The sequence below is a fragment of the Strigops habroptila genome, chromosome 11 (assembly GCF_004027225.2).
Source record: "Strigops habroptila isolate Jane chromosome 11, bStrHab1.2.pri, whole genome shotgun sequence".
Lineage (NCBI taxonomy): Eukaryota > Metazoa > Chordata > Aves > Psittaciformes > Psittacidae > Strigops > Strigops habroptila.
In genome coordinates, this window is record NC_046360.1 from 2,676,150 (window position 1) to 2,703,433 (window position 27,284).

General features: G+C 49.6%; 3 protein-coding genes across 3 annotated transcripts in view; 1 reads left to right on the plus strand and 2 right to left on the minus strand.

Annotated features, from left to right (window-relative positions):
* Positions 1–524: 524 nt before the first annotated feature.
* Positions 525–3,986, minus strand: PSMD9 (proteasome 26S subunit, non-ATPase 9). The gene is made up of 6 exons (XM_030500984.1): positions 3,787–3,986; positions 3,599–3,701; positions 2,549–2,742; positions 2,074–2,175; positions 1,477–1,565; positions 525–1,339 (listed from the first exon to the last, which is right to left on the minus strand). Exons 1-6 carry the CDS (start codon positions 3,976–3,978, stop codon positions 1,312–1,314), a joined length of 708 nt encoding a protein of 235 aa, XP_030356844.1. The 5' UTR covers positions 3,979–3,986; the 3' UTR covers positions 525–1,311.
* Positions 3,987–4,939: 953 nt separating this feature from the next.
* HPD (4-hydroxyphenylpyruvate dioxygenase) lies at positions 4,940–10,785 on the plus strand. Its single transcript, XM_030500986.1, has 14 exons — positions 4,940–5,113; positions 5,344–5,370; positions 6,328–6,390; positions 7,092–7,196; positions 7,379–7,421; positions 7,504–7,586; positions 7,711–7,800; positions 7,915–8,018; positions 8,162–8,239; positions 8,368–8,530; positions 8,875–8,946; positions 9,385–9,507; positions 9,628–9,744; positions 9,904–10,785. Exons 1-14 carry the CDS (start codon positions 4,955–4,957, stop codon positions 10,012–10,014), a joined length of 1,338 nt encoding a protein of 445 aa, XP_030356846.1. The 5' UTR covers positions 4,940–4,954; the 3' UTR covers positions 10,015–10,785.
* A 2,875-nt stretch (positions 10,786–13,660) lies between these two features.
* SETD1B (SET domain containing 1B, histone lysine methyltransferase) overlaps positions 13,661–27,284 on the minus strand; it is a 52,200-nt gene continuing 38,576 nt past the window's right edge. The window contains 9 exon segments of the mRNA XM_030500985.1: positions 13,661–16,900; positions 17,648–17,785; positions 18,135–18,254; positions 18,874–19,005; positions 19,300–19,466; positions 21,801–23,357; positions 25,157–25,609; positions 26,278–26,410; positions 26,660–26,877. Coding sequence (XP_030356845.1) covers positions 16,727–16,900; positions 17,648–17,785; positions 18,135–18,254; positions 18,874–19,005; positions 19,300–19,466; positions 21,801–23,357; positions 25,157–25,609; positions 26,278–26,410; positions 26,660–26,877 — 3,092 coding nt within the window. The 3' untranslated portion in view covers positions 13,661–16,726.

The following is a 27,284-nucleotide window of genomic DNA, read 5'->3' on the forward strand; positions in this document are numbered from 1 at the left end:
CTTGAAAGACCAGAGTGAAACTGTGCTTGATGGGTTTACCCAGGTACAATCCCATCCAAGGAACATTGCCATGGGCTGCTGCAGGAACACTTCCACTGTAGCAGCACGAAGCCTGCAGGAATCACTGAGCAAGGAGCTGTGCTTTGAAGCTTTACCATTGAACCTGCTCTGTGGGGCTGTTTGCTGAAACACAAATACTTGAAGTATCAAGAGTAAACCTGCTCGACTTAACACAGAGCCCTGGGCGAGTGATTGCAGAGCGTGGGGTTCTACTCTTCAGGCTGTTTCAGGTCTGGTTAATAAGTTGTAACAAAATTGCTCATTAAGTGTCATGTGTTACTTATGTCACAACCTGCTTATGAAGCGCTAATGAAAGACTTGACTTACCCACGCTTCAGCTCTGGAAGGAAGGTCAGGGGGGCACAACTTTGTGTCTGTGCAGATCTGTGTTTAACCCACCTAAACTGCCCCACAATTATTGTCCAAAATAATAGCTTATATTATCCCAAATAATAACACAAGAGTGGAGAGATGTTACTCAGTTTTATTGTTTTGGAAGAGTATTTTGAAGTTCAACTGGAAACAAGCTTAAAACAAACCAATCATCCCCAAAATCCCCTCAAAGAGTTTAAGCACCCCAAAACCAAGTACTGCAAATAGAAAGAAAGTAATAATTAAAAATAAAGGAGAAGCCAGATGAGGAGGACTTTTATCACTACTATATGAGCTACTAGAAGTAAACCAAAGCAGAATTATACCCCCTATTGCTTATCTCATTAACTTAAAATAATTAGGCATTCCAAAAATTCTTTCATGATGTTTAGTGACTTCAAAAGTTGTGGTAACTTGGGGAAGATCAAGTCTCAAATTTGCATACTTCTTTACTATCATCTACTATTACAGACACCACAAAGTGCTCCAGGACTGTTTAGCACGTATTACAAGATGTTCAGTGAGGAACTTTACGAGGGAGGTGGAAAGGAATGGTCTGTTATCACCAAAAGCATTTTGTGCTCTTTAGAGCCTTTATCAAGTGAGGTTTGGGTCTCTATAACCTCATTCCAAATTGATACAAGGTGTAAGAGCTGAGAAGCCACATCCTACAACTGCGCAGGTTACTCCTGATGAGCCAGTGCCATTCTCAACTGCAGCAGGCCCTGCTCCATCAGAACTCCTCCAGAGTCTGGAGCCTGGCACCCAGAGCTCACAGCCTCTAAAACATTTGTTTCCCCAAAACCACAAAGTTTTCAAAGCAGATCAGAGTCCAGAAAGCAGGCACAAACTTCAGCTTTATTGTTTTCTGAGTAATGGTCATCTTTGCAACGGAATGATATTGCAGCTGAAAAAGAAGAGGGTAGAAGGGAACATTAAAAGCTCAGTTCTCCAACAGGCACAGAAGATCTGACATGGGATGAATCAAGCCACCGCAGCTGGGTGAAGGCTTCATCTGTTCTAGTAAGTGAAACAGCAGCTTACCCCAGGAGGCCCTTCCCAGCCCAGCGCTTCGGAATCAGCCCCACGTGCACTTTTCTGCCGCCGCGGATCACGGTCACACTCAGGGGTCTCTGAAAGGCAGAAAATAACAAGATAAACAATAACTCTCCATCGCCAAGTCAATGCTCTTCTTGCTTCCTTTGCCAAAGCACCAGAAGGATGGTAGGCCCAGGGGAGCTGGGATTTAGTGGCACACACATCTCTGCAGTTAGATCTGAGAGTGTTTTGTGTGGAGACATCTCCAGATATCTCACTTCCACTATAAAGCACTTGATGGCTGTGGCAGCATCTTTGGCCAGCCCATGAGGGTGGCAGAGCAACACAGCTTGCTGCTGCAGGGAGCCCCCAGGGGAGAACAGGCAATATGATGCTTGCAGCAAAGAGCACACACCTCTTAGCTCTCCTCTAACCAGCAGGAATTCACTCAGTGCTGGGACAGAACAAGGCTAAACCATCACAGACTGAACCTGACACTGTTTCTGGCACGGAAACAATGATCCTGAAGATCTAAGTGAATAGAAAAAGCCGTGGCTAACAGAGACAGGCAAGAGAGTGCAGTTAGAGCAGAAATGAGCTCACCCCTTCGCTGTGCTGCACCACTGTGGCGATGTTCTGCAGGTTCTGGAAGTTGTTTACGTTGACAGAACCAAACTCCACAATCTCATCATCCACCTGGAGTCCCTGGACAGAGAGAGAAGAGAGATGAGCATCTGCCTTCTACAAAGCCAGGAGCATCACCCTTCACCCAGCCACATGGAGAGAGACGTGCTATGACACAACTCATCTCACCATTCAGCCAATTCTCCATGTCCTTGGAAAGAAGCAAGTACTCATTCCTCTGTCCTGTTTTACAGGAAGAGAAATACTGAGGCTGGAATGGTCAGTGAGGCCTGGAATGAGCTGTGTGGTGCAACGATACAGCTGGGAAGAGAGCACTTATTCCCTAACCATCCCCCCCAACTTATTTCTACTTATTAACAAGAGAGAAAGCCATCTGTTGTGTTTCCTCTCTGTCCAGAAGTGTTCCCCAGGAGCTGTCAGACCCCAGGCTCACCGATACACTTGCAGGAGATCCTGGAGTCACGGTGTTCACTTTGGCAAAGGGCTGTGGCAGGCTCTGGCTCTGGCTCATTGCCTCGGCCAGTGCCTCCGCCTCGTCCCTGGCATGTTTCTCCTTCTCCCGGGCGTGCAGCTGGTGAAGAGCTTCCTCCACCTGCTTCATCAGCGCCTTGTGATCGTTCTGCAGACCTGTGGGTCACACCATCAGCACACACGCACCAGGAGCAAGTTACAACTCAGGGGTCTTTCTCAGCACATGTTCTACTCCACAACTGTGCAGAAAATGGTATGCTTACACAGCCCAGTAGATGTTTATCTATTGGTAGAAGTTAGACACAGAAAACTACCCAAAAAATCAGTAAAAATGCAAGAAAACAGGGCTTGGAGGTGCACAATCACCTAGAAATTACTGAGCAGCTGAAGAATGTTTTCTATCAAGCCATGTACTTTTCATACATAGAGCAACAGCCATCCCCAAGGACGTAGCATGGGGCAAACGTCAGAAGAAATAAACACCAAGCTATTTTTTACCCAAAGTTTGTTCTACAAACACCACAAAAGCGCTTCACTGAACTTCACAAATCATAGAATTGCACACTGGTTTGGGTTGGAAGGGACCTTAAAGCTCCTCCAGTTCCAACCCCTGCCACGGGCAGGGACACCTTCCACTAGAGCAGGTTGCTCCAAGCCCCTGTGTCCAACCTGGCCTTGAACACTGCCAGGGATGGGGCAGCCACAGCTTCTCTGGGCACCCTGTGCCAGCGCCTCAGCACCTTCACAAGGAAGAGCTTCTGCCTCAGAGCTCATCTCAATCTCCCCTGTGTCAGTTTAAAGCCATTCCCCTTGTCCTGTCCCTACAGGCCCTCGTCCAAAGCCCCTCTCCAGGCTTCTTGCAGCCCCTTTGGGCACTGGAGCTGTTCTAAGGTCTCCCGGAGCCTTCTCTCCCGCAGCAGAACCACCCCAGCGCTCCAGCCCGCCCCCCTAGCCCCAGCTCCCGCAGCAGAGCCGGCAGCGCCGCCGCGCCCTCCGCCCCGCGCTCACTCACAGATGATGTTGTGCCGGGCCGTGCGCACTTGGTACAGGTCGATGTCGTCGCGGGGGAACCCCTCCGCGTCCACCAGCGGCTCGTTCATCCCGACGCCCTTTTGCTACGAGGGAAGAAGAGTCCGTGGGGCTGCGGGTCGGGGCTGCGGACCGGCCCCGCGCCCCGCGCCCGCGCCCCGCCGCACTGACACTCTCCAGCAGCTCGTAGCAGGCCTTGATCTGCGCCTCCAGCTCATCCTTCCGCCGCACCAGCTCCTGCACGTCGCTGACGGTGATCGGGCGGCTCCCACCGGGAGGCTCCATGGCCAACACAGCCCCGACGGGCGCCGGCCGCGGATAAAGCGCGTCACAGCCGGCGGGGCGGGGCCGGCGTGTTGACATGGAGCGTTGGCAGTGACGCGGCGTTAGCGGTGACGCAGCGTTGGCTGTGGCACGTGGTGGCGCGGCAGTGTCACCGCCGCAGGGTCATGGAGCAGCGATGGGCTGTGGCCAGTGGGATGAGGTTCAACAAGGCAAAGTGCCATCCTGCACCTCGGCTACAGCAACACCCTGCAACGCTCCAGGCGTTGGGAACAGCGGCTGGAAACTGGTCATGGGAAAGGAGCTGGGGGTGCTGATGGACGGAGCTGAACATGAGCGGCTTGTGCCCAGGCAGCCAAGAAGCCACCAGCATCCTGGCCTGGCTCAGCACCAGTGTGGCAGCAGGGCCAGGGCAGTGACTGTCCCCCTGTGCTGGGCACTGGTGAGGCTGCACCTCGAATCCTGTGTCAGTTCTGGGCCCCTCACTGCAAGAGAGACATTGAGGTGCTGGAGCAGGGCCAGAGAAGGGCACCGGAGCTGGTGCAGGGCCTGGAGCACAAGTGTGATGAGGAACGGCTGAGGGACCTGGGGGGTTTAGTCTGGAGAAGAGAAGGCTCAGGGGGGACCTTATCGCTCTCTGCAACTGCCTGACAGGAGGATGGAGCCAGGAGGGGGCTGGTCTCTGCTCCCAAGGAACAAGGGATGGGACAAGAGGAAACGGCCTCAAGCTGCACCAGGGGAGGTTTAGGTGGAGCTGAGGAACAATTCCTTCCCCAGAGGGTGCTCAGGCATTGGAACAGGCTGCCCAGGGCAGGGCTGGAGTCACCGTCCCTGCAAGTGTTCACACCCCGTGTAGCCGAGGCCCTCAGTGCCATGGGTTAGTGGTGGCCTTGGCTGTGCTGGGGAATGGTTGGACCTGGTGGTCTTAAAGGTCTTTTCCAACCTAGCTGGAAATGTCCGTGCCCCCACACTTGCACACTCACCACCCACATTCCACCCTGCTGAGCCACAGCCAAGACTGCAAAAGACTCTGTGCAACTGGGAAGCCACCCATGGGATGACACTGGTGGATCCCAGCCCAAACCAAACACACACCCCTGGGTTGGGGGTGGGAGAAGGTGGAGCTGAGGAGGAGCTTCCCTGTCCCACCACTATATTAAATGTCCTCCTGCGCTCGCACTCTCTGCCGCTGTCACATCACCAGGGCACAAAAATGGTGAGGGACAGCAGATGGGAATTAACTTAAATGTTCAGGGTTTAATGGCACGGGACATCTCGGGAGCTTTATGGGGTTTAATCCTGCTTGAATTCGGATGTTTTAGTGGCTATGCTGGAAGTTGTGTAGAAGAGCTGTGCCTCACACTCTGACCTTTGGATCCAAGCTCCTTGGGGGCTGAGGTACCCTCCTGAACTGCTAACGTCTCTCTTTCTGCTTCTCTCTTTTAGACAACTTACACAGACAAGGGAGAAAAGGTAAGAGCCATTTCATGTCCGTGGTCCTGCCCCACTGCCTGCTGTGAAAAATCAGCATGTTATTGCAAATAATACTCATTCCTTACTCCTTGACTACCCGGTACAACCAGAAGCAAAGCTTCTCTCTGGCTGCACCACATAGGACGCGGTTCCTTCTTGTGAACCAACATTAATAATTGGAATTTTTTCATTTCCTTTTTCTTTCTGCTTCGGGAGGCGAGTGACAAATGGGAGATGATGGATGTTTCCCAGCCAGCCCCGATGCCTAGGCAGGATCCTCTTTTCTTGCAACATTAATTTCCAAATGCTGGATGCATTCACCACCCTTTCCCCCTACCAAGTGCTTTCTCCCCCATGGCTGCACATCGCAGGGGGTTGGTTGGTGATGGGGATCAGAGCACAGGAGGTGTTGTCCCAGCACTGGGGTTGTGTAAGAGTGTTTTTTGGGGGAGTAATTAATGATTAACAGCCAGGCTGGTGGGTGGGCAGCTCACGGGGAGCACCGGGGTGGCTGCAGCGCCAGAGCCAGGGCTTTGCACCGTCCACTCACAGAGCAGGTCCTGCGGGACCAGCTGTGAAGCACTTTGGAAGCTGCTGTTCTGGGGCAGCAGATGGGGATTCACCCGGTTTGCTGTGAGGGTGCTGAGGCGCTGGCACAGGGTGCCCAGAGAAGCTGTGGCTGCCCCATCCCTGGCAGTGTTCAAGGCCAGGTTGGACACAGGGGCTTGGAGCAACCTGCTCTAGTGGAAGGTGTCCCTGCCCATGGCAGGGGTTGGAGCTGAAGGAGCTTTAAGGTCCCTTCAACCCAAACCAGTCTGGGATTCTCTTATTCAGGTGTATTCACAGGAGATGCATTTGCAGAGTCACAGCTGCTGCTTCTCCCTGGCCCGCAGACGAGCAGCACTGTGGGAAGGGCTGTGGTGACATCTCTCAGCCCTGTTTTCCCTTTCCCTTTAGCCGCTGCGAGGCCGCTTCATCCATTTCCACTCCATCACCTTCTGGGTCGGCAATGCCAAGCAGGTGAGAGGCTGCATCCAGCTGGGCACGGGGTTGACACTGGTTATTGGCTGCCAGGGGGGTGGTTCATCCCTGCAGCCCATCGGCCACAGTGTCCCAAAGCTGTCCCTGTCCCACCGGCATGGCCTTGGGCAGCAGCCTTGAGCGCCCTTGCGCAAGGCGAGGGGCGGCTGCCGGGGGTGTGTGCAGGGAAACGCACACTGGGACGTGCACAGGGCCATGGCCACCGGCCTCAGAGCAGTGAGGCCCCGCGGCAGCAGCTCTCGGTCACTCACTGCTAAAAACCATCTCTGAGTTTAAAATCCCTTTGCTTCAAACCTGAGCTGCTTTTCACCCAACCTCACTGACGAACAAGAGACAGGCCCTGTTTCGCTCTCAGTGGTGGCTTCTTCCCTGCTCACGGCCACGCGCCAGCCCTGCTCAGCCGTGTTGGGTGCAGGAGGGCTCTGGAGGCAGCACTTCCCACTGGATTTGGGTTTTTTTACCCAGTGCTGTGTCCTTTCTTGCCTCTTCTGTGCTTCTCTGGCTGCTGGAGGGGAGCAGAAAAGCTCCACTGCTCCCCACACATATGTGTGACTTAGACACACCATAGTGACTGCTCCCCATGGACTGTTGATGCTGCCCTCGTTTGGGGGAGCTCCATGGGAACGGGTGTCACCAGCACTGCTGTGGCTTCACCAAGGGGGGCTCTCACCTGCCCACAGGCTGCATCCTACTACTGCAACAAGCTGGGGTTCGAGGAGCTGGCGTACCGGGGGCTGGAGACCGGCAGCAGGGAGGTGGTGTCACACGCCATCAAGCAGGATAAGGTAAGGGGATGATGCCACTGCCGGGGTGGAGGTCGGGGGGAGATGAGCTGCTGTTGGGCAGGTGGGTGCTGCCAAAACCCATCTGCGCCATTAAACCCTGCAGATGAGGTGCCTCTGCCCAAGGGCAGGGCTGCAGCCACATCGCCACGTCTCCATCCCTCACCTTTCCTCTTCCTCACCAGATCGTGTTCGTTCTCTCATCCCCTCTCAACCCAGGGAATGAGGGTAAGTGCTTTGGGAGGGGGAAACTGTCATGGCAGAGCAAAGCACCTCTGCTCATGGCCATGGCTGCTCTTTCTCTGAGCAGAGATGGGGGAGCACCTGGTGAAGCACGGTGATGGGGTGAAGGACATCGCCTTCGAGGTGGAGGACTGCGACTTCATCGTGCAGGTAGGCAGCCCCGCTGCTCCGACCTGCACCCTGGAACAGCGAGGGGAGGTGGGGAAGGGCCTGGGGACATGTCCCCGCAGCCCAAGGGTGCTGCAGCACAAGGGGGTCTGTCTCTCCTGCCCAGAAAGCCAAGGAACGCGGCGCTGCGGTGCTGAAGGAGCCCTGGGTGGAGGAGGACAAATTCGGGAAGGTGAAGTTCGCGGTGATCCAGACGGTAAGTGCAGGGAGCTGCAGAGCTGAGCCCGCGCCAGAGCGGAGTCTGGGGGAGCAGCCTGGACCTGGGAGGTCCCCAAAAGGCCACCACAAAACCACTTGCCCCCTCTCGCAGTACGGTGACACCACACACACCCTGATAGAAAAGCTCAACTACAAAGGCCTCTTCCTGCCTGGGTACCACCCGCCCCTCTTCAAGGACCCTCTGCTGCCGAAGCTGTGAGTACTTCCCAGAAGGTCCTGCCCAGCTCTTTGTCACTGTGTGCCCATGGGATGTGCCACCAAGGAGCTGGACAGGTCGCCACTGTGCTGTGGGGTGCCCTCGAGCCCAGCTGAGGGTCACCCCTGGCTTCCCCCTGCAGACCAAGCGCCAAGCTCAACTTCATCGACCACGTTGTGGGGAACCAGCCTGACCTGCAGATGGTGCCAGTGGCGGACTGGTAAGAGCGGGGTGGAGCAGCAGCACTGCTCTGCTGGTCTCATGCTGAGGCTAATTAAACCAGAGCAGAGCTTCGTTAGAGTGGACATGGAGAGAGGGACTTGATCGTGCCCTTTGTGGCCTGGGCAGGTACCAGAAGAACCTGCTCTTCCACCGCTTCTGGTCAGTGGATGACAAGCAGCTGCACACGGAGTTCAGTGCCCTGCGCTCCATCGTGGTCACCAACTACGAAGAGACCATTAAGATGCCCATCAACGAGCCGGCATTCGGCAAGAAGAAATCCCAGATTCAGGTGAGCAGAGGCCAGTGGTTGATCCATCAAGCTGCTACTGCCTGGAGTGGGGCTTTGATGAAGGAAAAGGGACGAAGACATCAGTGATTTGGAGCTGGCGCAGATGTGCTGTGCTGAGGTGGCTGCTGGAAAGCAGCCCTGGCTCTGCTCAGGTCTGCCAAGGGCTGTCAAACCCTGGGGGAGCCTCCAGCACGGAGCTGTTTTATCCCTCATCTCACCATTAGTGTCTCTTTTCATTTCATGGTGTCCTGAGCTGATATTGCTTTATGTTTTCCAGCCCACACCCAGCCTTTTGCACGCTGTAGCTGTGCTGTCACTAATGCGGTGACATTTTCTCCCTGTAGGAATACATCGACTACTACGGAGGGGCCGGAGTGCAGCACATCGCGCTGAACACCTCCGACATCATCTCGGCGGTGAGCGCAGACCCTGCCCCGTCCCGCTGGGCACAGAGCTCATCACAGGGCTGCTGGCCTGAGCCACCACAGCACATCACCCGCCTCTGCTGGGGCAGGCGCTGCTCTGGACTGAGCCCCGCTGCTGTTGAGTGCTTGGGTTTGGGCTCCTCTCCAGACCAAAGGGCCTCCAGAGGTTCTGGAGGGTCAGGGTGGGATGAAGCATCCTTCCATGGTGGCCAACTCTGCATTGCCTGGAGAAGGCATCTTGGGTCCTCCTGTTCCTGGTGCCCAGAGTGAGGTGGTGGGACAGGTCCCCACACACGAGGTTGGAAAAGCCATGGGAAAGGCTCACTCTGCCTCCTAACACCGCCTGTCCCAGGCCATGCTCTTGGCACAAACCTCTACCACAAACCAGCCCCAAGCCTGACCAACACCAGGGTCTCCCCTGCCTTGCAGATCACCAACATGAAGCAGCGGGGTGTGCAGTTCATGGATGTCCCATCCAGCTACTACCAGATGCTGCGGGAAAGGCTGAAAACTGCCAAAATCAAAGTGAAGGAGAACATCGACAAGCTGGCGGTGAGTCAGACCGGCCTGATGGGGAAAAGGTTTGCCTGGGGCTGAGCCAGCTCCACAAAGTGTTCTGCAGGGATGAGGGTGACACAGGGGGATCCCCTTGCTCCTGTTTCTTTCCTCCAGGAACTGAAAATCCTGGTGGATTTTGATGAGAAAGGCTACTTGCTCCAGATCTTCACCAAACCAGTTCAAGACAGACCCACGGTCTTCCTGGAGGTCATCCAGCGGCATAACCACCAGGTTGGTTGAGGATTTCACGAGGATCTTGGCTTGAAAACTTTAGGGCCATCACGTACCGTCACCCAGCAAGCTCTTGGTGCTGCTTTTTGATGGCCACTTTGGAGGTGAAGGACCTGCTGCCCATCCCCATGGTCTGTAATGTTGTTGTCATCCCCATAGGGCTTTGGTGCCGGGAACTTCAAGTCTCTGTTTGAAGCCATTGAAATGGATCAAGACGCGAGAGGAAACCTGACAGTGCTGGAGCCCGACGGGGAGACCAGGTGCATCTAGAGGGGGCTGAAAACACTCTCACCCCTCACGAGCTGATTCACAAACGAACTGGGAAACAGCCCATGTTTTGGTAAATAGCCCAGACCCAAGGGCCATAAACCCAGGGGAGCTGCTGCCGGGTCAGAGATGTAAAAGGACTCAACACCTACCCCATCCAGCCCCAGTGCTGCCCTCCGGTCACTTCCTGGGAGGGGGAGCATGGGAAATAGCAAACACACTCTTAAAAAGCAGATTAATATGATCCAAACCAGCAAATTCTTAACAAAGGGCAAATTTAAGGCACGTGCTGAAGACTTGCAGCTATGGGGAATGAGAGTAAAAACATCTGGGAGTGCTTAAATTTAGTCTACCCAAAGTTTTCTGTTAATTCTAGGACTCCAGGTAGCTGGGAGATGAAAGCTCAGAGGCGCTGGCCTCTGTGCATCTCATTCTGTGAGATTTTAATTGCTCTTAGACTCAATCATGAATTAGCTGAGATTAAACACATGGGTTTAGGGTAGCAACAACGTTCTGGAACGAGACTTAATCTGATTTACCTATTTCAGCCTTCACAAGGAAACAGTCTTGCTCTAATACCTGTAAATTCCTGCATTAATGAAGGGTTGGGGTTTCCCCCGTGTTTCAAGAAGGAATTGCTGGCATTGGCAGCGATTCCTTGGCTCAGATCCTGGCTGCACATGCAAAGTTCCCTCTGGGCATCGCCCTGGTGTTGTCACTGTCCTTTGCAAGGGGACCTTCCCCACTGACACAATAAAACCCTTTTCTGTCACACCTGGAGTCCCTTATACATTAACATGTTGGGGCTGGAGCCTCTACCCCTTGTTCATGTGGCTGCAGGTCAAATGCTCCCTGAGGAGTCCACAGACCCCAGCACACAACTGCTGAAGAACATCTCGGGGTTCTCCTACTGCTGCATATCTCCCTCCAAAGCCTCACTGCTCCCAAGTCACCCAACATCGAAGCTGCTCAAACCCCTGGCAGCCAAAGGCCCTGCCAAGCCCTTGGCTCAGAACAGGCTCCTTGGACACGAGTCCTTCCATGAGCTCCATCAGTCACCCTCCAGGCTGAGCCCTGCTGCCTCCTGCCCCACACAGGTTGTCCTGCATCCCCATCCCTTCAGCTGCAGTGGTCAGCGATAGAAGCCAAGAACTGAGCTGGGAAGTCACCTACAGGCCAGGCTCTCTTCCATCTCTTCCATTCCCTCCTCCACCAGCCACAACATTCACTTCTGCTCCAGGTGTCTCTTTCTAAAGCTCAGAGAAGCCACTTTGGCCACCACCACGTTCACAGCAGCAGCCCCCAGCAAGGAGGGCAGCTTCAGGCTGTGCTTTCACCCACATCAAACCCCAGTGGTCTCCCCTCCTGCAAACCACAGGTAACAGGATTCAGTTCAGGTGTGAATATAATGATTTAAAACAAAGAAACCAAAGGGCCTCTGGCCCCAAAAGCCCCACCTGAACCAGCTACACCAACACCTCGCTTCGTAGGTTAAGAGCTTTCTCTTCTATGAAGTTAAAACAGTGATTAAAAAAAGGTGAACTTAGAAAAATCCAGGGCAGAGGCTGCAGGAGCAGAGACCCCTCATGGGCCTGGGCAGCCCCACTGAGGGTGGATGGGACAGGGACACCCAGCACCGTGGCAGGGGCTTCAGCTCTTAAGGGTTCTAAGGACGGTTTTCTTTCAGTTTATAAACTTAAATCACTCACATATTTCTTTCATGCAAGAGAATGTTGCTTAAAGTCATTTCCTGCTCACCAGAAATGGTATTTTCAGTTAATTTTGCTGATTACTCAACTCTTTGGATTGCTCTTTCTCTGGATCTGGTTCCTTGAGCTCACAGGGTTGCAGCATGGGTCTGAGAGCAAAGAGCTGCCCTGGCTATACATTAAGCACAACATAATTTTTCTGTAAGAAAAGTCAGTATATTTATGGTTTGCTTTATAAAAGTTACTATAATACAATGGTACATAGTATTCAATTCACAAAAATATGAACAAATATATACAGCATGACACATCCACAACAAAAACACTTTCTTCAAAACAAGATACATACTGGTGACAGATTCTATATGCACAAAACATCCCTAAATTTATAAATTGGCTTAACGAAAGAAAAAAAGCAGAAATCCTAAATCTTCAAAGCAGAGTTGGGGTTTTTCTTCTTTTAAGGAACTTAAAAAGAACAAAAAACATTTGATTTTCGTTTATTGCAAACCATTTTACTTACCTCCTTTTAAAGGAGGCCCCTTATTTTCACACTGTGAATTAAAACAACCAGAAAACTGCAAGGATTGGGAGCAGGGGTTGTTCTTTTCCACTTCGCTTTTAAAACTGCCCATTGGGTTTAGAGTGCCCGTTCCGCTGTGTTTCGTTTCACTTGGACAAATACTACAGTGGCAATTAAGGAGGAAAGTCATGAAAACAAAAAACAAATATTAACTTGAAAACAATCCAGTTGCAAACTCGCTTAAATACACTTTAGGTTGTCTATTAGACTGTACACATTTCCTCGCTTGAAATAAATAGATTTTGCACATTAGGTTTCAGACTGAGGGGAGGGGAAAGAAGAAGCCTTGACTTGGCAATTCTGTCTTCAGTTTCTTAATGCTTCTAATTCCATCTATTTATTTGACAAAAAAAAAACCCCAAAACATATTTATACAGAATTTACATTATACAAAGCTTGACACAAGCTGTAAATGCCACCAGCTCCTTTGCTATACTTAAGTCCTTCTTCCTCCCCATCTCCTCGACATGATTTAGAGCTGGGATCTGTTTAAAAAGAACTCCAAATTACAATAGTCACTTTTAATAAATTATTTACATGCTCTTGAAGTACAAAGAAATCAGCAAAAAAATTTTCAACATGTTTCTACAAGAAACAGTGTCTGAAGAGAAGATTCTTGACTTTGCCTATGTACAGAAGATGCATTTTTCTTTTTTTATACTTCAAAATCCTTTTTTTTTTTCCTTAAATTTTTATTTTATACAGAAATGCACTGAAATGATCCCTGAAAAAGGTCACAAAAACCGGAACTGAAACTACTGTTTGTTGGAGTTTAAAAATGGTTTTGTTTTTCCTTGTAGAAATAAGCTGCTCTATATAATATAAATATCTGCAAGATGAGCCCCTTCCCCTCCTGGACCCCCCAACAGTCACAGACCACTTATTGGGACCAACCTGAAATTGCAAACAGGGGGGAGAACCGGATGGATAAATGAAGGTGTTGGGCAGCAGGAGGCGGGATCTGCAAGCAGAGAGCTCACTTCCTAGAAACTCCAACTGTGGAGGCATCTGCACCCTGAACCCCAGCCAGCTTCACGTTGGGAAACTAAAGGTTTAAGTTCTAATTCCAAAGCTTTTGCACTGTTCTCTTGGGTCACTTCACCTGGTGAGACAGAATTCCGCAGGGAGCACAGGGTCTCTCTTTTTTGCCTTAGGTTTCAATTTAGGTGAAAAGAAACTGGGGACAGGCTTTCCAGCAAAGAACTTCAGTAAATCTCTCTGTAAAGCAGCACATGCTGGTGAGGTTTCTTTTTAGTCCTTGCCACTACTTCCATGGGGTGCCAGGGTGCTGACTGTGGAGGCAAACACTGGGTCTGATCCAGGCTGGGGCGTGAATCACACACCTCCTGCCCTTCCCTCATCTCACCCCATTCTAAGTACAAGCCAAAGGGCCCAGGAGGGATTACAGAGGTATCTCCATGGGGCTGCCTTCCAAAACCACGTCCGTGGCTGCAGGGCTCCCCTGCCCTGATGAGACCCCACCAGCGTGCTGGGACAGGGCAGCCACAGGCAGCTGCAGCAGCTCATGGAACTCACTAAACCACACTTAGAATCCTCACTGTAAAATAATCTGGTTTGGGGATGGGGCAGCTTTGGAGTCTGAGACAAGAGCTGCACAGGTAGGACTCTGCAAGCCAAGATGGGGGAGAAAAGCCTCAGGTTTGGCTTTGAGACCAGACTAATGTGATTTTTCAGAAGTCCAACAGCTCCGTTTCCTACTGGGGAACTACCAGGAGCTTGGCTCTTCCAAAAACCCATGTTGTTTGTCTGGGATCCTAAAAACAGATGAGTTATATATAGGCAGTTTCAGAAGTACCCAAGTGATTTAGGTGCCCAAATCCCTTTGGTGCTCCTAAAAATGCAGTGAAGAACCCCAACCTGCAGGTCTTGTTTCAGAAGACCATGACCTGCCTCCTCCCCACCTCTCCTCAACAAAGATTAAGGCAAACCACAGGGGCTAATCCCATCCAGAGCACACTGATATGCTGGGAAATGCAACACTGTCAATGGGTACGTAGGGACTGAGCCATTTGGGGTGTCTTTGTCCCCACAAAACCACCGTTAATGCACTGGTCTGATGGACCAGAAAGGAAGAAGGCCAAGGACACCGGCAGAACTGCCACACGCAGGGGCTTCAGTTCTGAGAAACAGGAAACTTCTGTGCATTTCCAAAGCTTTGAAAGTAAAAGGCCGAGCTGTAGAGATGCCAGCTGGAGCATCGACACAAGATGAACCTGACTTAACCAGAAAATACAACAAAATTGAGCAGCTGGTTTAGCTCCCAAACGCTCCTGCCATCGCTGCAGTTACAACCAACGTTCAGTGACAGAAACTAGTTGTGCTTCTCATCGTTTTAGGTTCTGGGTCACTGTTACCCAATTGCTTTATAAAGCTGGGGGGGAAACAACGAACCAAAACAAAACCAAGAGATGAGACTATGGGCTGTCCAATCTCAGTGACAACTTCCTCACCTCAGGCAGAAATACAGGCAGTATTAAGGCAGCTCGTAGCAGTCTGTGTGTTCCTATTCTTTCAGGCTTTTTTGTCTGAAGAACTGCAGTGTGGGCCTGGCAGCTCCACACAGCAGCTGGAAAACCTTCCAGGAAACTCTTTTGCAAGGTGGCAACCTCTGGTGGTGGAGCTGTGGTGATAGAGCAATTATCCCTGATTTTGAAAGGCTACAAGAACACAGCTGTGCAATTTGTTCTGTGGGGAGAAGATGCTTAGTTACACAGATCATCTTCTCATTTCATAATGACATTGCAACTTCCCCTTATAAGCCAATTAAAAAGGTTTTAGTACAACTAATCTCTACTTTTAAAGCAGGAGAAGTTCAATGCAAGTTGAAAAACTGATCCTGTCTATACCTGAACGGTCGTCTAACATTTCCAGATCACATCCAAAGAAGTATTTCTTTGGTGCTTTGTCCCATTTTTAAATGGAACCTCTCAAAGAGCTGCAGCCTTCACCTCAGCACACCTACAAGGACAAAATATATCAAAAAATCATTTCAAAACATGCCTTCCCAATTTAAAGCAGCATTCATTTTCATGCTGTAGATGGGGGAGGACAGGATTGCTCCCGGGGACACTTTTACCCTGTTCTTACTGGAGAGATAGGACCACCCCAGGCCAGGTTACTGAGTAACAGAGGGAGGAGAGCAGCACGGTGCAGCTCGCTCCTATCACAGGAGGCATTTCCCACATCCAAGGACAGAGCAAATATTCCATGTAAAATGCTGAAAGGGCAGGGAAATGCAGACAAAAATGAAAGAAAATTAATATGAGACACACATCAGCCTGTTTCCCATCTACAGGAAGGAAATCCTATCAAAGACGTGGGCCGTAGTGTATGCTTCCAAGGAGGGCAAGGTCTCTACAGTGCAAACATGGGCTGAATTGTCCACTTAATTTCAGCTTCAGCCTTAGTTGCATGCAAGACAAACCAGTCTCCAAGAAACAGGCATCCCCAAAGGCCACACGCCGTGCCACGATGCTACAGCGACACTACTGACTCGTCTCCTTACTAGTCATTGTGGTATCCAAGTATTTTTCACGTACAGGTGCAGAGGTTTTGATCCCCCAATATACCAGCATGACATATGAAAATTAGAGACAAGCCCAAGGCGTTGAGGTCTGCAGCTGACCTGGCTCTTCCCCGGGGTGTCTGGTTTAGGGGGACTTGTTCAGGCTCATCCCTAACGAAAAGGCAGGACAGTTCACCTAGAGTCTGGTTGCAGACACATCTCCATACATACACACACCCAAGCACACACACACACAGCCCCATTCACACACCCTCAAGCCTCTGGCTTGCTCTGTAACATCAACCTTACATTTATTTACAGCTTACTCTGAGAAATCTGTGCAATTTCAGCCAACCAAGCTCCCAACAAACCCTATATGGCATTTTCAGTCTCTGCTTCACATTTAAACGTTGAATGTCTTTTTCAACCAACAGAACTGATGAGAAAAAGGTAGCAGCATTGATGAAAAGATGAAGGTTTAGAACAACAATTAAAAAAAAAAAAGAAAAAGGTACCATTATCCCATTCTGGAGCATTACTGTAGGGACTGACCAGAGAAGCTAGTGTTTGGATAGACCATGCCACAAAATGGTTATCACCTTTTTGTGTGCGCGTTGGATCTGAAAAGGAAAGAGCACCTGAAACATGAACAGTCCTCGTAAGCGTGTGCGCTTTTGCTGTCATTCATGATCCTGGCAGAAGTGCGAAACTTGGGGTTTTTCTTCTCTTTTTTCCTCTCTTTTTTTTTTTTTTTTTTTTTCTTTTTAATTTTTTTTTCTTCCTTTTTTTTCCTGGGTTTTTTCTGTTTTTCCTCTTTTATTTGGCAAAGTGCAACCACACCTGGTTACCACAGTTTTGACATGGCCGAAGGTGCAAGTGTGACGAGGAACCTTGAGTTCAGTTCAGGGTTCCCCTGCAGTTCTCAGAGCCACAGAGACATGGGATTTTTACATCCTCAATTGGAAACTTGTAGTCATAGGTAATTTCCTCATTCACATTGATGTGCTGTTTGGAATAGATGACAATCTTCTTTTGAGACTCCACCGTGATCACTTTAGCATAGCAATTTGGCTGCAAAGGTGAGAGAACAGGTCATGATTTAGGCTCCTTTTGGCCATAGCTTCCCAGCCTCCACACAATTATTCCAAGTTAAAATAAAGCAGGGCAGTCATTTCCCTAGACAGTCTCAATCATGCTTCCAGAGCCTGGACCCAGGGAAAGCTGAGAGAGGGAGGCGTGAAGCCAGAAAACAGAGCAGCCCTCTTTGTGCTCCTCCAAAATATGTATATTCAGGTCATCTATGGTGCAGAAGAGCCTGGATGATGCTCCACCAAGTTTGTCACAGGCTAAGAGCAGCTCAACTAATGTTTAATAAATTGCTCAGGCAGACAAGCCTTTGAGTGTAGACTGCAGCAGGGAGCAGACAGGAAAGCAGCTTCTCCAACTGCCAGGGCAGAAAACACTTTCCCAGTGTGGACACTAGAAGGAGACTGTTCCCTCTGAATACCAATGCTAAAATTAGGTTTGTTTTAAGGAAATATTTGTTAGAGAGGTTTGAACAGCGTCTGTCAGGGCCCCCCAGCAGAGTCAGGAGGATTCTGAGTGCTCTTTGTCTTGCTGCGTGTTTCACTTCTCGTGCCTCACAATCTCTTTACGCTGGTTTAGACTCTGCTTTGATCTGCTGCAGCTCATTAACATTTAATCACAACCCTGTGACCTCCTGCTACTTCTGAACATGGCCCCAATCAAAGCCAGCAAGGACTCGATGGGTTTACCAGGATGGCAGAGTACAATCCTATGGAAACCCCCGGTACTTACATTGCAGCTGTGATTAATGAACCTGGCGAAGTTTCCACATTTTGTGGCATCGATGATGGTGTCATGATCCACTCGGAACATGTAACTGCTCCCAATGCCTTCATCCTCGTATCGCTTTTCACGCATGTCAGCAATGACCTACAGAAAACCCCATGTAAGGACACGCTGCAGAAGTGATTCATGAGCAGAGATCTACACAACGCTGTGCTTGTGCCACTCAACAGATACACGATCCCAAATGCCTCAAGAGAACACAGACCTAACTGAAAACAGAAGCTCAGGATGGGTTTATCTCCTCAGGATTTGAGTACTTAGTTTTTATGGGTTGCTGAAAATCCCACCTTTGTACCTCCAAGCCACATGCTAACCTCTGCCTAGGTGATGTATCTAACACCTTACAGCAGGGACTCCAAGCCCTGCTGTCATACTTGAGAGCACTTCTTTCAGGGCTGGTTTTTGCTCAGGTTCCACCCCCAGTCCAGCTTACCTGCCTGATGTTCTGACCCACGTATTCAATCACCATCTCATCAGCTGCAATGGGCTCCATAGCAAAAAGGCCCCAGTCATGAATGTGGCTCTTGCAGAATTTTAGTTTTTTCTTCCGGAACTGCATGAAGAAAACACCCCAAAACCCCAACCCTGAGTTAGGCACAGCACAGAAAGGGAAAGGCCGTCCCTAGGTCCAGCATCTGCAGCACAAGCAGCACTGGGGTACTTCAACCTCATTTTAGTTTCCTTCTGTCTTGTGGTGACAAGAAGGCAGGACAGATGTCATGGGAGGTCCCACAAAGTTGCACTACTTGAGGTTTTTTGACCACTGACCACACTCTAGGGAGAGCAGACCCTTTGAGGCCAATGGTCTTGGTTCTGCATAACCCTGATGGCTCTCTAATCATCATATACTCTTTTATAGCCATAATCCCTGCTTCTCACAAGTGAGTACACTGGACTAAGTGTCATGTTTTCCCTGTGACTGTTCTGTCCCTATTTCTTTACATGATTATTTGTACTGCATGCTGTATCAAGTTGTATTGTTGTATCAAGTTGTATTACATGGAAGTACAGGAAAGCCAGGTACCAATCAATCCTCCATCACACACAGCAGTGCCCAATGGTGAGATGGGCACCACTGAGGTGAGACCAAACTGGCAGGAAGCGCCCTGCTCTTGCCTCAGCCTGCTCCCAACCAGACCCTGCACAAAGTAGCAATCCACAGGCTGACCCACCTTGAGCTGGTTGAACTTGAGCAGGTCACTGTCACAGCTACCAGTGAAGGAGGAGAGGAGCCTGCGTTGCTCTGACCGCCTCTCGGAGCCAGCCCGGGTAGAAGCATGAGGTTGGGCAGGGATGCTCATACCCTGAGAGGACAAACGGGTGATCAAAGCTGACCCAACAGACCCAACACCCTGCAGCTTCCCTGTGAGTGATCCTTTGTGCTAAAACACACCACTGCAGAATGTGTGGCCTCCTAAAACATCCCACATCAAACACTAACACCTCCCCAGCAGCTCCTGGATGACCGACTTGACACAGGCATAGCAACACCTTCACCTCCCTCCTTGCCAAAAGGCAGGAAACATCCACTGTGAGTGACACAGTATAACACCAAATCCCATTTGCACCTTGGCAGTCAGCACAGGACATGTTCTCACCTGTGTGTCAGCTGGAGGCTCCTCTGCAAAAGCTCGGCTATTGTTGAGGTATTTGAGTTTGTCCTTCTTATCAATTTTGTAATAGCCTTCACTTCGTGCACAGCCCGTCACGTGCTCCCGCATCCCATCATCCCGCTTCTTTTTCTTGGGGGTAGAAAAGCTAGTAGGTGGGAAGAAGTTAAGGAGAAACACAGCCACCGGTGGATATCAGACAAAACTTGCTATAGGTACATGGAGCTAATGCCGGGAGCTTGGAAAACGAGGAAGGTTTTTGGAGGGTTGCAAAAAAACCCAACCCTATTGAAAAGTCAAAATCATCACTAAGCCCACATGCCCACAGGGTAAGCAAGCACGGTCTTTCCTTCTTAGCTGCGTGACTTGGGAAACTGAAGTAAAGAGATAATGAAAATTTAAACTCAAAAAGGTTAAGCTGTCAAAAGAAACCTGTTTGAGAAAGGATTTCCCCACAGCACCCGTTATGTACACAGACAGCAGCTGCCCAGCCATCTGGATATACCATCTTCCCTGTTTTGAGTGACACACTTTTGTTCTACCCCCAGAAACTCCCTGCAGCCACCCCAAGCCCTGAAGACACCACACTGATCTCACAGCAGCAATCACCCCCACTGACTAAGACCAGATGCTCCTCAGCCCAAAGGGCAGGGAGAGAGATGCTGCTCTCACAGGCTTTGGTAAACCAGCTCTTTCAGACCCTTTAGGAAGGGTAAGACCCTGTGCAGATGTTTCAAACCTCACTGTCCTGATCAGTCAAGACGTGCAGCTGGCCTGGCAAAGAGCCACTGCATTGAGCAGCCAGAAGGTCTTTGGCTGCTGCAAGGACAGGGGCAGCTCACCCCAAAAACAAGGGCATGAAGCCTGCGACAATCAAGTTCTACACAAAAATGCTCCCTGTGAGTCATAACATACCCTGAACACCAGAAAATAGAAGCAGAAGGACCATAAAAAGCAAGGAGCAATGGCCTTGAAATCAGTGTGCTGAGGTGTGAGCTTGCTGCAAAGCAGGTGAGCCCTGCAGGTACTTTCACACCTGATGAAGCAGCAACTGGCTGCAGAAAAGTGACTGTAAATTTGCTGTTACAATAATCCTTATCAACGGGGAAATGGAATTCAAATACTTCCACCATGTAGGTTGCCAAACACAAACATTTAAGCCCCTGGTCACGGGCAAGCCCCTACCCTCAATCATCCCATTCTGCCTTTTGCTGGCTGTGGACCCCCACCACTGCAGGGCAAATTACTCCCACCTTGCAACTGGTTTGGTTTTGGAACTGCTTCCCCAGCTGGGGCAGACACAGACTGAGAATTACCAGGGATGACGTTTTTCATCATCCTTTAAAAATATTTCCTTTAAACAATTAAATCCATTTCAAGGCTGTTACTGGTAGAAAGACAGAACATTATAAATTTAATCTTTCATGTTGCCCTTCGAGAGGCAGAGAAAGGATGAAACTGCACAGCTCAGCACTGAACTCCACTTGCTTTTTAGTGTTAGTATCATATCACTGACTCTTTTGAGTGGTTTGGGCTTTTCACAGAATCATAGCGTCAGCTAGGCTGGAAAACACCTTTAAGATCATCAAATTTTGCGTCTTGCAGGGAGTAAGGGATGAGATATTTTAACTCCACACAATCTCTAGCAACACATGAGGTGGTGCATTTGTCTTCTTTAACACATAAACCCATATATCGTTCCTAAAAACATTACTATAGAGTTCCAAGATTATAAGAACAGCCTTTTAGGCGCTGTTCTGGACATCACTACTGGTGGCTGTACATGTGTAGGACCTTGTTCTCAGCTTGTGTCCCCAAAAAATGCTCCCAAAGATTCGAAGCTACAGCCTACGCTGCTGATCACCAGACGACGGGCAGGAAGGGAGGGGATGGGGCCAGATCCTGCCCCGTTAGCACCAGCCAGTGCTCCTCATACTCTTCGCTGCAGCACCCCCAGTACCTTCCCCCCCCAGCCCAGGGCTGTGTCTGTCCCTGACGTGCCACTGAGAAGCCATTGCTCTTATTAGTATTTCAAACTCGAAGAGTTAAAGCTGCTAGCACCACAGCTCATCGTTTTGGGCACAGATGGTGAGATTATTTTTACAGCAAGTTTTAGCCCCAAGTTAAAGTCCTGTATGTGCAGACTCGAAATTCCACAGGCAAGCTGAAAAAGAAAGTCTGGTTTAAATGCAGACAGAAGCTTCTCAAACTAGCAAAGAAGCCTCCCCAGAAGAGGAGCATACAGATTGTCCCTGCAGTCCTAGATTGAAATGCAGCAGGAACAGCCACTTCTGCAGTATTTTTGTATTGCAGCTTCAGGGAATAAAGCAGTCTAAAATTCCCTGCTGATGTAAGCAATTGCTATTTGAGTAAGCAAATGCTTTTTTCCACCAACAAGCTTAGTCTTTTGCATTGTAAGTCCTACACAGTGACCATCTAGTGCATCTTACACGTGCTGTGTAATGCAGAGCGCCAGTGAGAAAGGATATAAGGATGGAATACCCACAGGGTGTCATTGAGCCAGTCCATACCATTGTCCTGCTGTAACAAGCGGTCATATGTGATACACATGAATTTGATATCTTCCTCATCTATGCCTCCATTCCAAATATCATACAAAATGGTCATCTCCTCAAACTCGGAGCGTGGCCTGAACTGAGGCCGGGGTGGGGAATACTCAGGGGAAGGAATCGCTGGGAGGTGCTCAGGTGACTTCTTCTGCCTTCGCCACTGCCTTTTAGGTTTCGCATGAGCTTCTTCCTCCTTGAAGTCTTCATTCCACTGGTTCTCCAGTTCCTTAAATGGCAGTTTCTCTGCAACTGTCTCAGCTGCAATTTTCTCATGGAAACCGTCATTCCTGAAGTCCAGGGTGACGGCTTCAGGGTCTTTTAGTCCATAGAAAGCATCAGGATGTCCACTCAACAGCTCTTTGCCCACAGCACTTTCCACCAAGGCCACTGGCATAGGAGGAGGTTCTATGGTTTTGCCCGAGTACATATCCAACGAGAGGACAGAAGGTGGTGACCGTTTGGGCCGCCCTGGCCTCCTTTTGGGGAGGACAGAAGGTGGTGCGGGGGGAGGAAGAATAGAAGCACCAGGGGGTACTTCTGATGAGAGCAAAACAGATTTTACTTCTGCCTTGCATTCCTCAATGGGCATTCTTCCATCTCCATGCATGCATGGCAGGACTGCTACAGGTATTGGCTCATCAGGTGGCAAACCCATGTCCGTGTGGAAATCTGCTTGTGGGGGGCTGGCAAAGGGGATAGGGGAAGGAACACTGTTCATGCTGATCGTAAGGGAAGCACCAAGAGGCTCTTTAAAGGGTTTCTCATCTAGGTCATCCTCTGACTGTTTCTTGCCAGACAGAAGGCAAGGAATGGTAGCACCAGCCTCTGGGAAAGTAGGCGTGAAAGTGAAATCTCTCCCAGGAGTCCGAGGAATGCCACTGTTGATGCCAGGAGATTGGGATGGGTAGGAAAAGGGGCTCCCTGGGACTTGAGGGGAACTGAGGGTCAAACTGCTTCCTGTAAGAGGAGCATCGCTTCCTGGCGTGGCTGGAACAGTGTCTGTGCTCTGCGACTTCGCAAAGGGGTGTGAAGACTTGGCCAAAATGTCCCGCCCAGGAGTCCTTGGAATCTCCTCTTCCACGGACGTTTTGGTCACCAGTAAGTGTTCAGGGAACTTTTCTGGAGGGACTAAAGGTTCTTCCTTACCAGGAGTGGATGGTAAGGGAAGCATGGAGGATGGCACCTTGTGGGCCGGAAGCAAAAGAGCATCAGTCTCTGAATGGATCATCACCTCCAGCCCAGGCGTGCGAGGCAGCCGCTCGTCTTCCTCCGCTGCAGAGGGCAGTTTTGTTTTAACACGAGCTTCTAAGCTGCTGTCCTCAGACTTGCTGAAGAAGCTGCTTTTATTGGGCAGAGGTTCTCCAAAGACTCCCACTGGAGTCGAGAGACAGAGCGCCGCCTCCTCATCTTGAGAGTCAGGCTTTGGACCTTCCTGTATCTCTGGCTCCAGCATGGCAGTGGGTTCGGACTCTTCCTCTAAAAGGGGGAAAGAAAGGAGAATCAGGAGCTTTGCTTCCTCTCCGTTCCTCACCACTTGTCAGTAAAGGCATGTTTAAGATGCCACAATTACAGAACAGCTCAGTTCCACTGGGAGGCTTTAAAAACTCCAATGCTTTACCTTTTGAAGGCACAGAGTGTGGAGTAATTAGACGCTACCACAGACATTCCTAATGGACCATAAAAAACCCACACTATTAATTTGAGGATTAACTATAACACAGGCCAGAACGAAGGTTTTCTGCTTTCAAACCCCCTGCCCACCTTTTGTACAGACATAAAAAGAATTAGTGGATTGTGGGGTGAGGACTTTGAAGAAGAGCTGTCAGAGCCCCAAGCTATCTGCTTTTCTAATGTGGGAATGAAAACTAATTGCAAGGCCAAGAAGAACCCTGAGCTCTCCAAGGAGGGAGCAGTGAAGGGAGGAGCGTAACACTCTTGAACAAAACATGAAGGGAATGGGAAGCTCTTGTAATGAATGAGGAGACACTCAGATGGTATCAATGAGGCAATTTATATGCTGCTCTCTCTGCAGCAAGCTCATTTGTCTGCAGTTTATTTACCCACTTAGGGCCAGGTCCAAAAGGAATCAACAGTGAATCTTGTTAGGCAGCTCAAAATAACATTTTCAAGTGGGAGAGCAAAAGGAGGTGAAAATGCCTGGATAGCTGAAAGAGCAGCATTCCCCATTTGTGCTGAACTAACCAGAGTCGCTGGAGAAGGCTCCAGTCTCTGTAACTCCTGGACAAGCAGGCTGGGCTGCACCAGAGGAATGCTGTAGTTAGAGCTTGTTCCCACAGCTTACTTGTAATGCTCATTCCATATGAGCTGGTGCCCAAATGCAGGTCTCCCCAGATTTATGTCCTTTCTGCACACTGACCTGTTCTAGAAAGGATCTGTGCAAAAAGGTTCTTTGCCCTGCCCAGTTTAACATTTTGCCTCTTCATGGCTTTCAGATTTTATGGCAGCCAAGGAGTAGCAGCCTGTGCAGGGACTGGGTTTCCAGCTCTCCAACAAGCAAAATACTGCCCAGCAGTCCTCAGCCACCAGTCCTACACCAAGGCTCACACTGAAGGCCATGCTCAATGGGATCTCCCTGTTGGCTCCAGTTTTTCACTTTTTAATTCCCCGCTAGCTGCAGAATTTGTCAAGTTTTATGCATCTCACTCCTGTTCTAGCAAAAGGTTTCTAATTTCTGTGGGTTAAATGCAACTCTGTATTGAATGAAGACTTCCTTCTCCCAGAAAACCAGGGAGTATCACTCAAAAGGACTAAGTAAAAAAAAAAAACCCACAAATAATAGTATTAGGAACCAGATATAATTCTGAGACTCCACTCACCTGCCCCATATAGCTTCCCAGTCACATACTGCTTCAGTATTAAAACCAAAAAGAGCCAGTAGTGGCTCATTAAGCACAGATTCCTGCTCTGTTTTAGCAGCCATGGCTTTTCTATCTTGAGCTTTAGCCACCACACCACCCAATCAGTCACCCTCAAATGATGACAACTGTTCAGTTTCTGTAGGACAGTGACTAAAGTGGCTCAGGCTAAGATTCTGGATATAATAACCACAGTATTTTTAGTAGCTGATGACTCGTGTAACGCTCCTTACTAGGAAGGAAAGTTCAGCACAGACCTCTTTCCCTGTACAGATAAGCCCTAGCCTAGAGCTAAAAGGAAGAAAGAGAACAAAGGAAATACAAAACCGTGCATATTGGATGCTGTGAGAATACTTGGAAATGCACACAACAAACAGTGAACTACATGAAAGGACATACCTGGCCTACAGATGGGAGACAGAGCAAGTTTTGTCTCCTGGTCTCTTTCCATAACCAAGTGTTTCAGTGTTTCAGCAGCAATAGATGCCTCTGGGACTTCACCACATTCACCTTCCCCAGCCTTGATTTCTTCCATGCCTTCATCTTTCACTGCCAAAGCTGGCTCTGCGAGTCCCAAGCCTGTTGCATCCATGTAGTCATCCACAGGATACAGCTCCAAAATAGTCTCCCTCTCATCATCAGGAAGCTCATGACTAGCAGGTTCATGCTCTGTTTCAGCAACCATGGCTTCTCTGTCTTGATCTTCAGCCACCTCTTCCTCCTCTTCCTCCTCCTCATCTTCATCATCCTCATCTTCATCATCTGAGTCTGAACTTGACTCAAATTCAGAGGAGTCCTCGCTTTCATCGGATGATTCAGCTTCAGCCTTGGAAGATGAGGGACTTGCTACATCTGCAAGAAGAACAAATTAGCATTAGTTCTGCTTTCTGACTTCATTAAACAATCAGGCTCTACTACAGGACCAAATACCACTTCCACACTGTGACGGTGTGGAAACAGCATCAACAGCAGCGTGTGGGTTTGAAGGACTCACCTCCCAGTTTATTTTGGCAGAGACTTACAAGCCATGTATTTGGATGCTTACAACAATCACCATACACCAGGCAGTCCTATAAGCTGCAAATCCAGCACTGCCTGGCACCTTGCCCACATGCATCTCTTGGTGGGTCGCATCTTTACTGGACTTGTACGAAGATTTTCTGCTGCCTTCACACAGAGCTTTCAAATGTGGAACCTACCATCTTCCAGAGCAAGAACTTTTAGGACAGCAAGTTATTAGCAGCTAAATGATTCCTGTTTGAAGGCTGGTCCCTTTTCCTCCCAACCACATATGGTTCATAAAGCACAAACCTGGCTGTCAAGTTGGGCTGAAGGTGGAGAGCTATTGCAAAGGGACCCACAGACTGAAGGATCATGGAAGCCTCAGAGTCAGCAATTAAAAATACCTGTATGCATTATGTTGTAGAAAATCACCCTTCAGTGAAAGAAGGTGCACAAATAAAAACAATCAGCTCACAAGTGCAAAGGGAAACCACACCTAACCTAAAGGAACTGCTTACCCTCCTCGGAGTCCTGCTCCTCCTCCTTGTCACTTGTGTCTATGCCAGTCTCCTCCTCCTCCTCATCTTCATCCTCATCATCCTCTTCATCCTCATCATCATCTTCATCCTCCTCCTCATCCTCCTCTTCCTCCTTGGCAAGAAAGCATTGCCAAAAATGAACAGTGTCTGACTGAAACCTGGCAGTCACTGGAATAACCACCAGTGACTCACGGATGCTGATCAGAGAACTTGAAGAGTGAATAACCTCACTGAGGTTCTCTCAGGACAGACCTTAGCAGGAGCACCCACCTTCTAGACAAGGGAACTTTGGCATCTGGAATTACTAAGCTCCCTTTTAATGACAGACAACATTCAAAACGACAATCACAAACCAACACACCTTGCCAGGTGCTGCTTTCACCAAGCCTCCCTCTTCCTCCTGCTCCTCTTCCTTCTCTGAGGAGGACTCTTCCTCTTTCCCTGATGTCTCATCTCCCTCTTCTCCCTCGCTGTCAAGCTCCAGTGGCCTTGCTGGTCGCCGCCTCAGCCCCACCGCTTCTGCATCCTTCTTTGACAGGTCAGATGTTGTATCAGAAGCATCCCTGTCCCTCTCCGACTCTGATGAGCAAAACCAAGAGGAAATTGCCATCAAATATCTTGCAAGGGAGGAAAAGAGTTGACTACATAATGGAAACCTTTTATTTGGGAAGATGAAAGCTAGGAGCAATGTGCCCATGTGGTGTGTGAGCCCCCAGGCTTACAGAGGCTTACTGATTTCAGAGTGAGGGCAAGAGTGGGTGCAGGGTGTTGAAATGCCAAGGATGGCAAATGCGGGTGGCCAAAGCTGACAGTCAGCTACAGGCAGAGCAGCGAGGAGACATGGCATGACTGAGGTCAGACAGGTAAGCTGAATGTAATGCCTTTATAGTTTAAGTGCTTTACATAACTCTGCTTCTGTACTTTGGCTTCAAAACCAGTTGTTAGTCTGAATCAACTTCATGGCACAAGTAACTCACTTATAATGC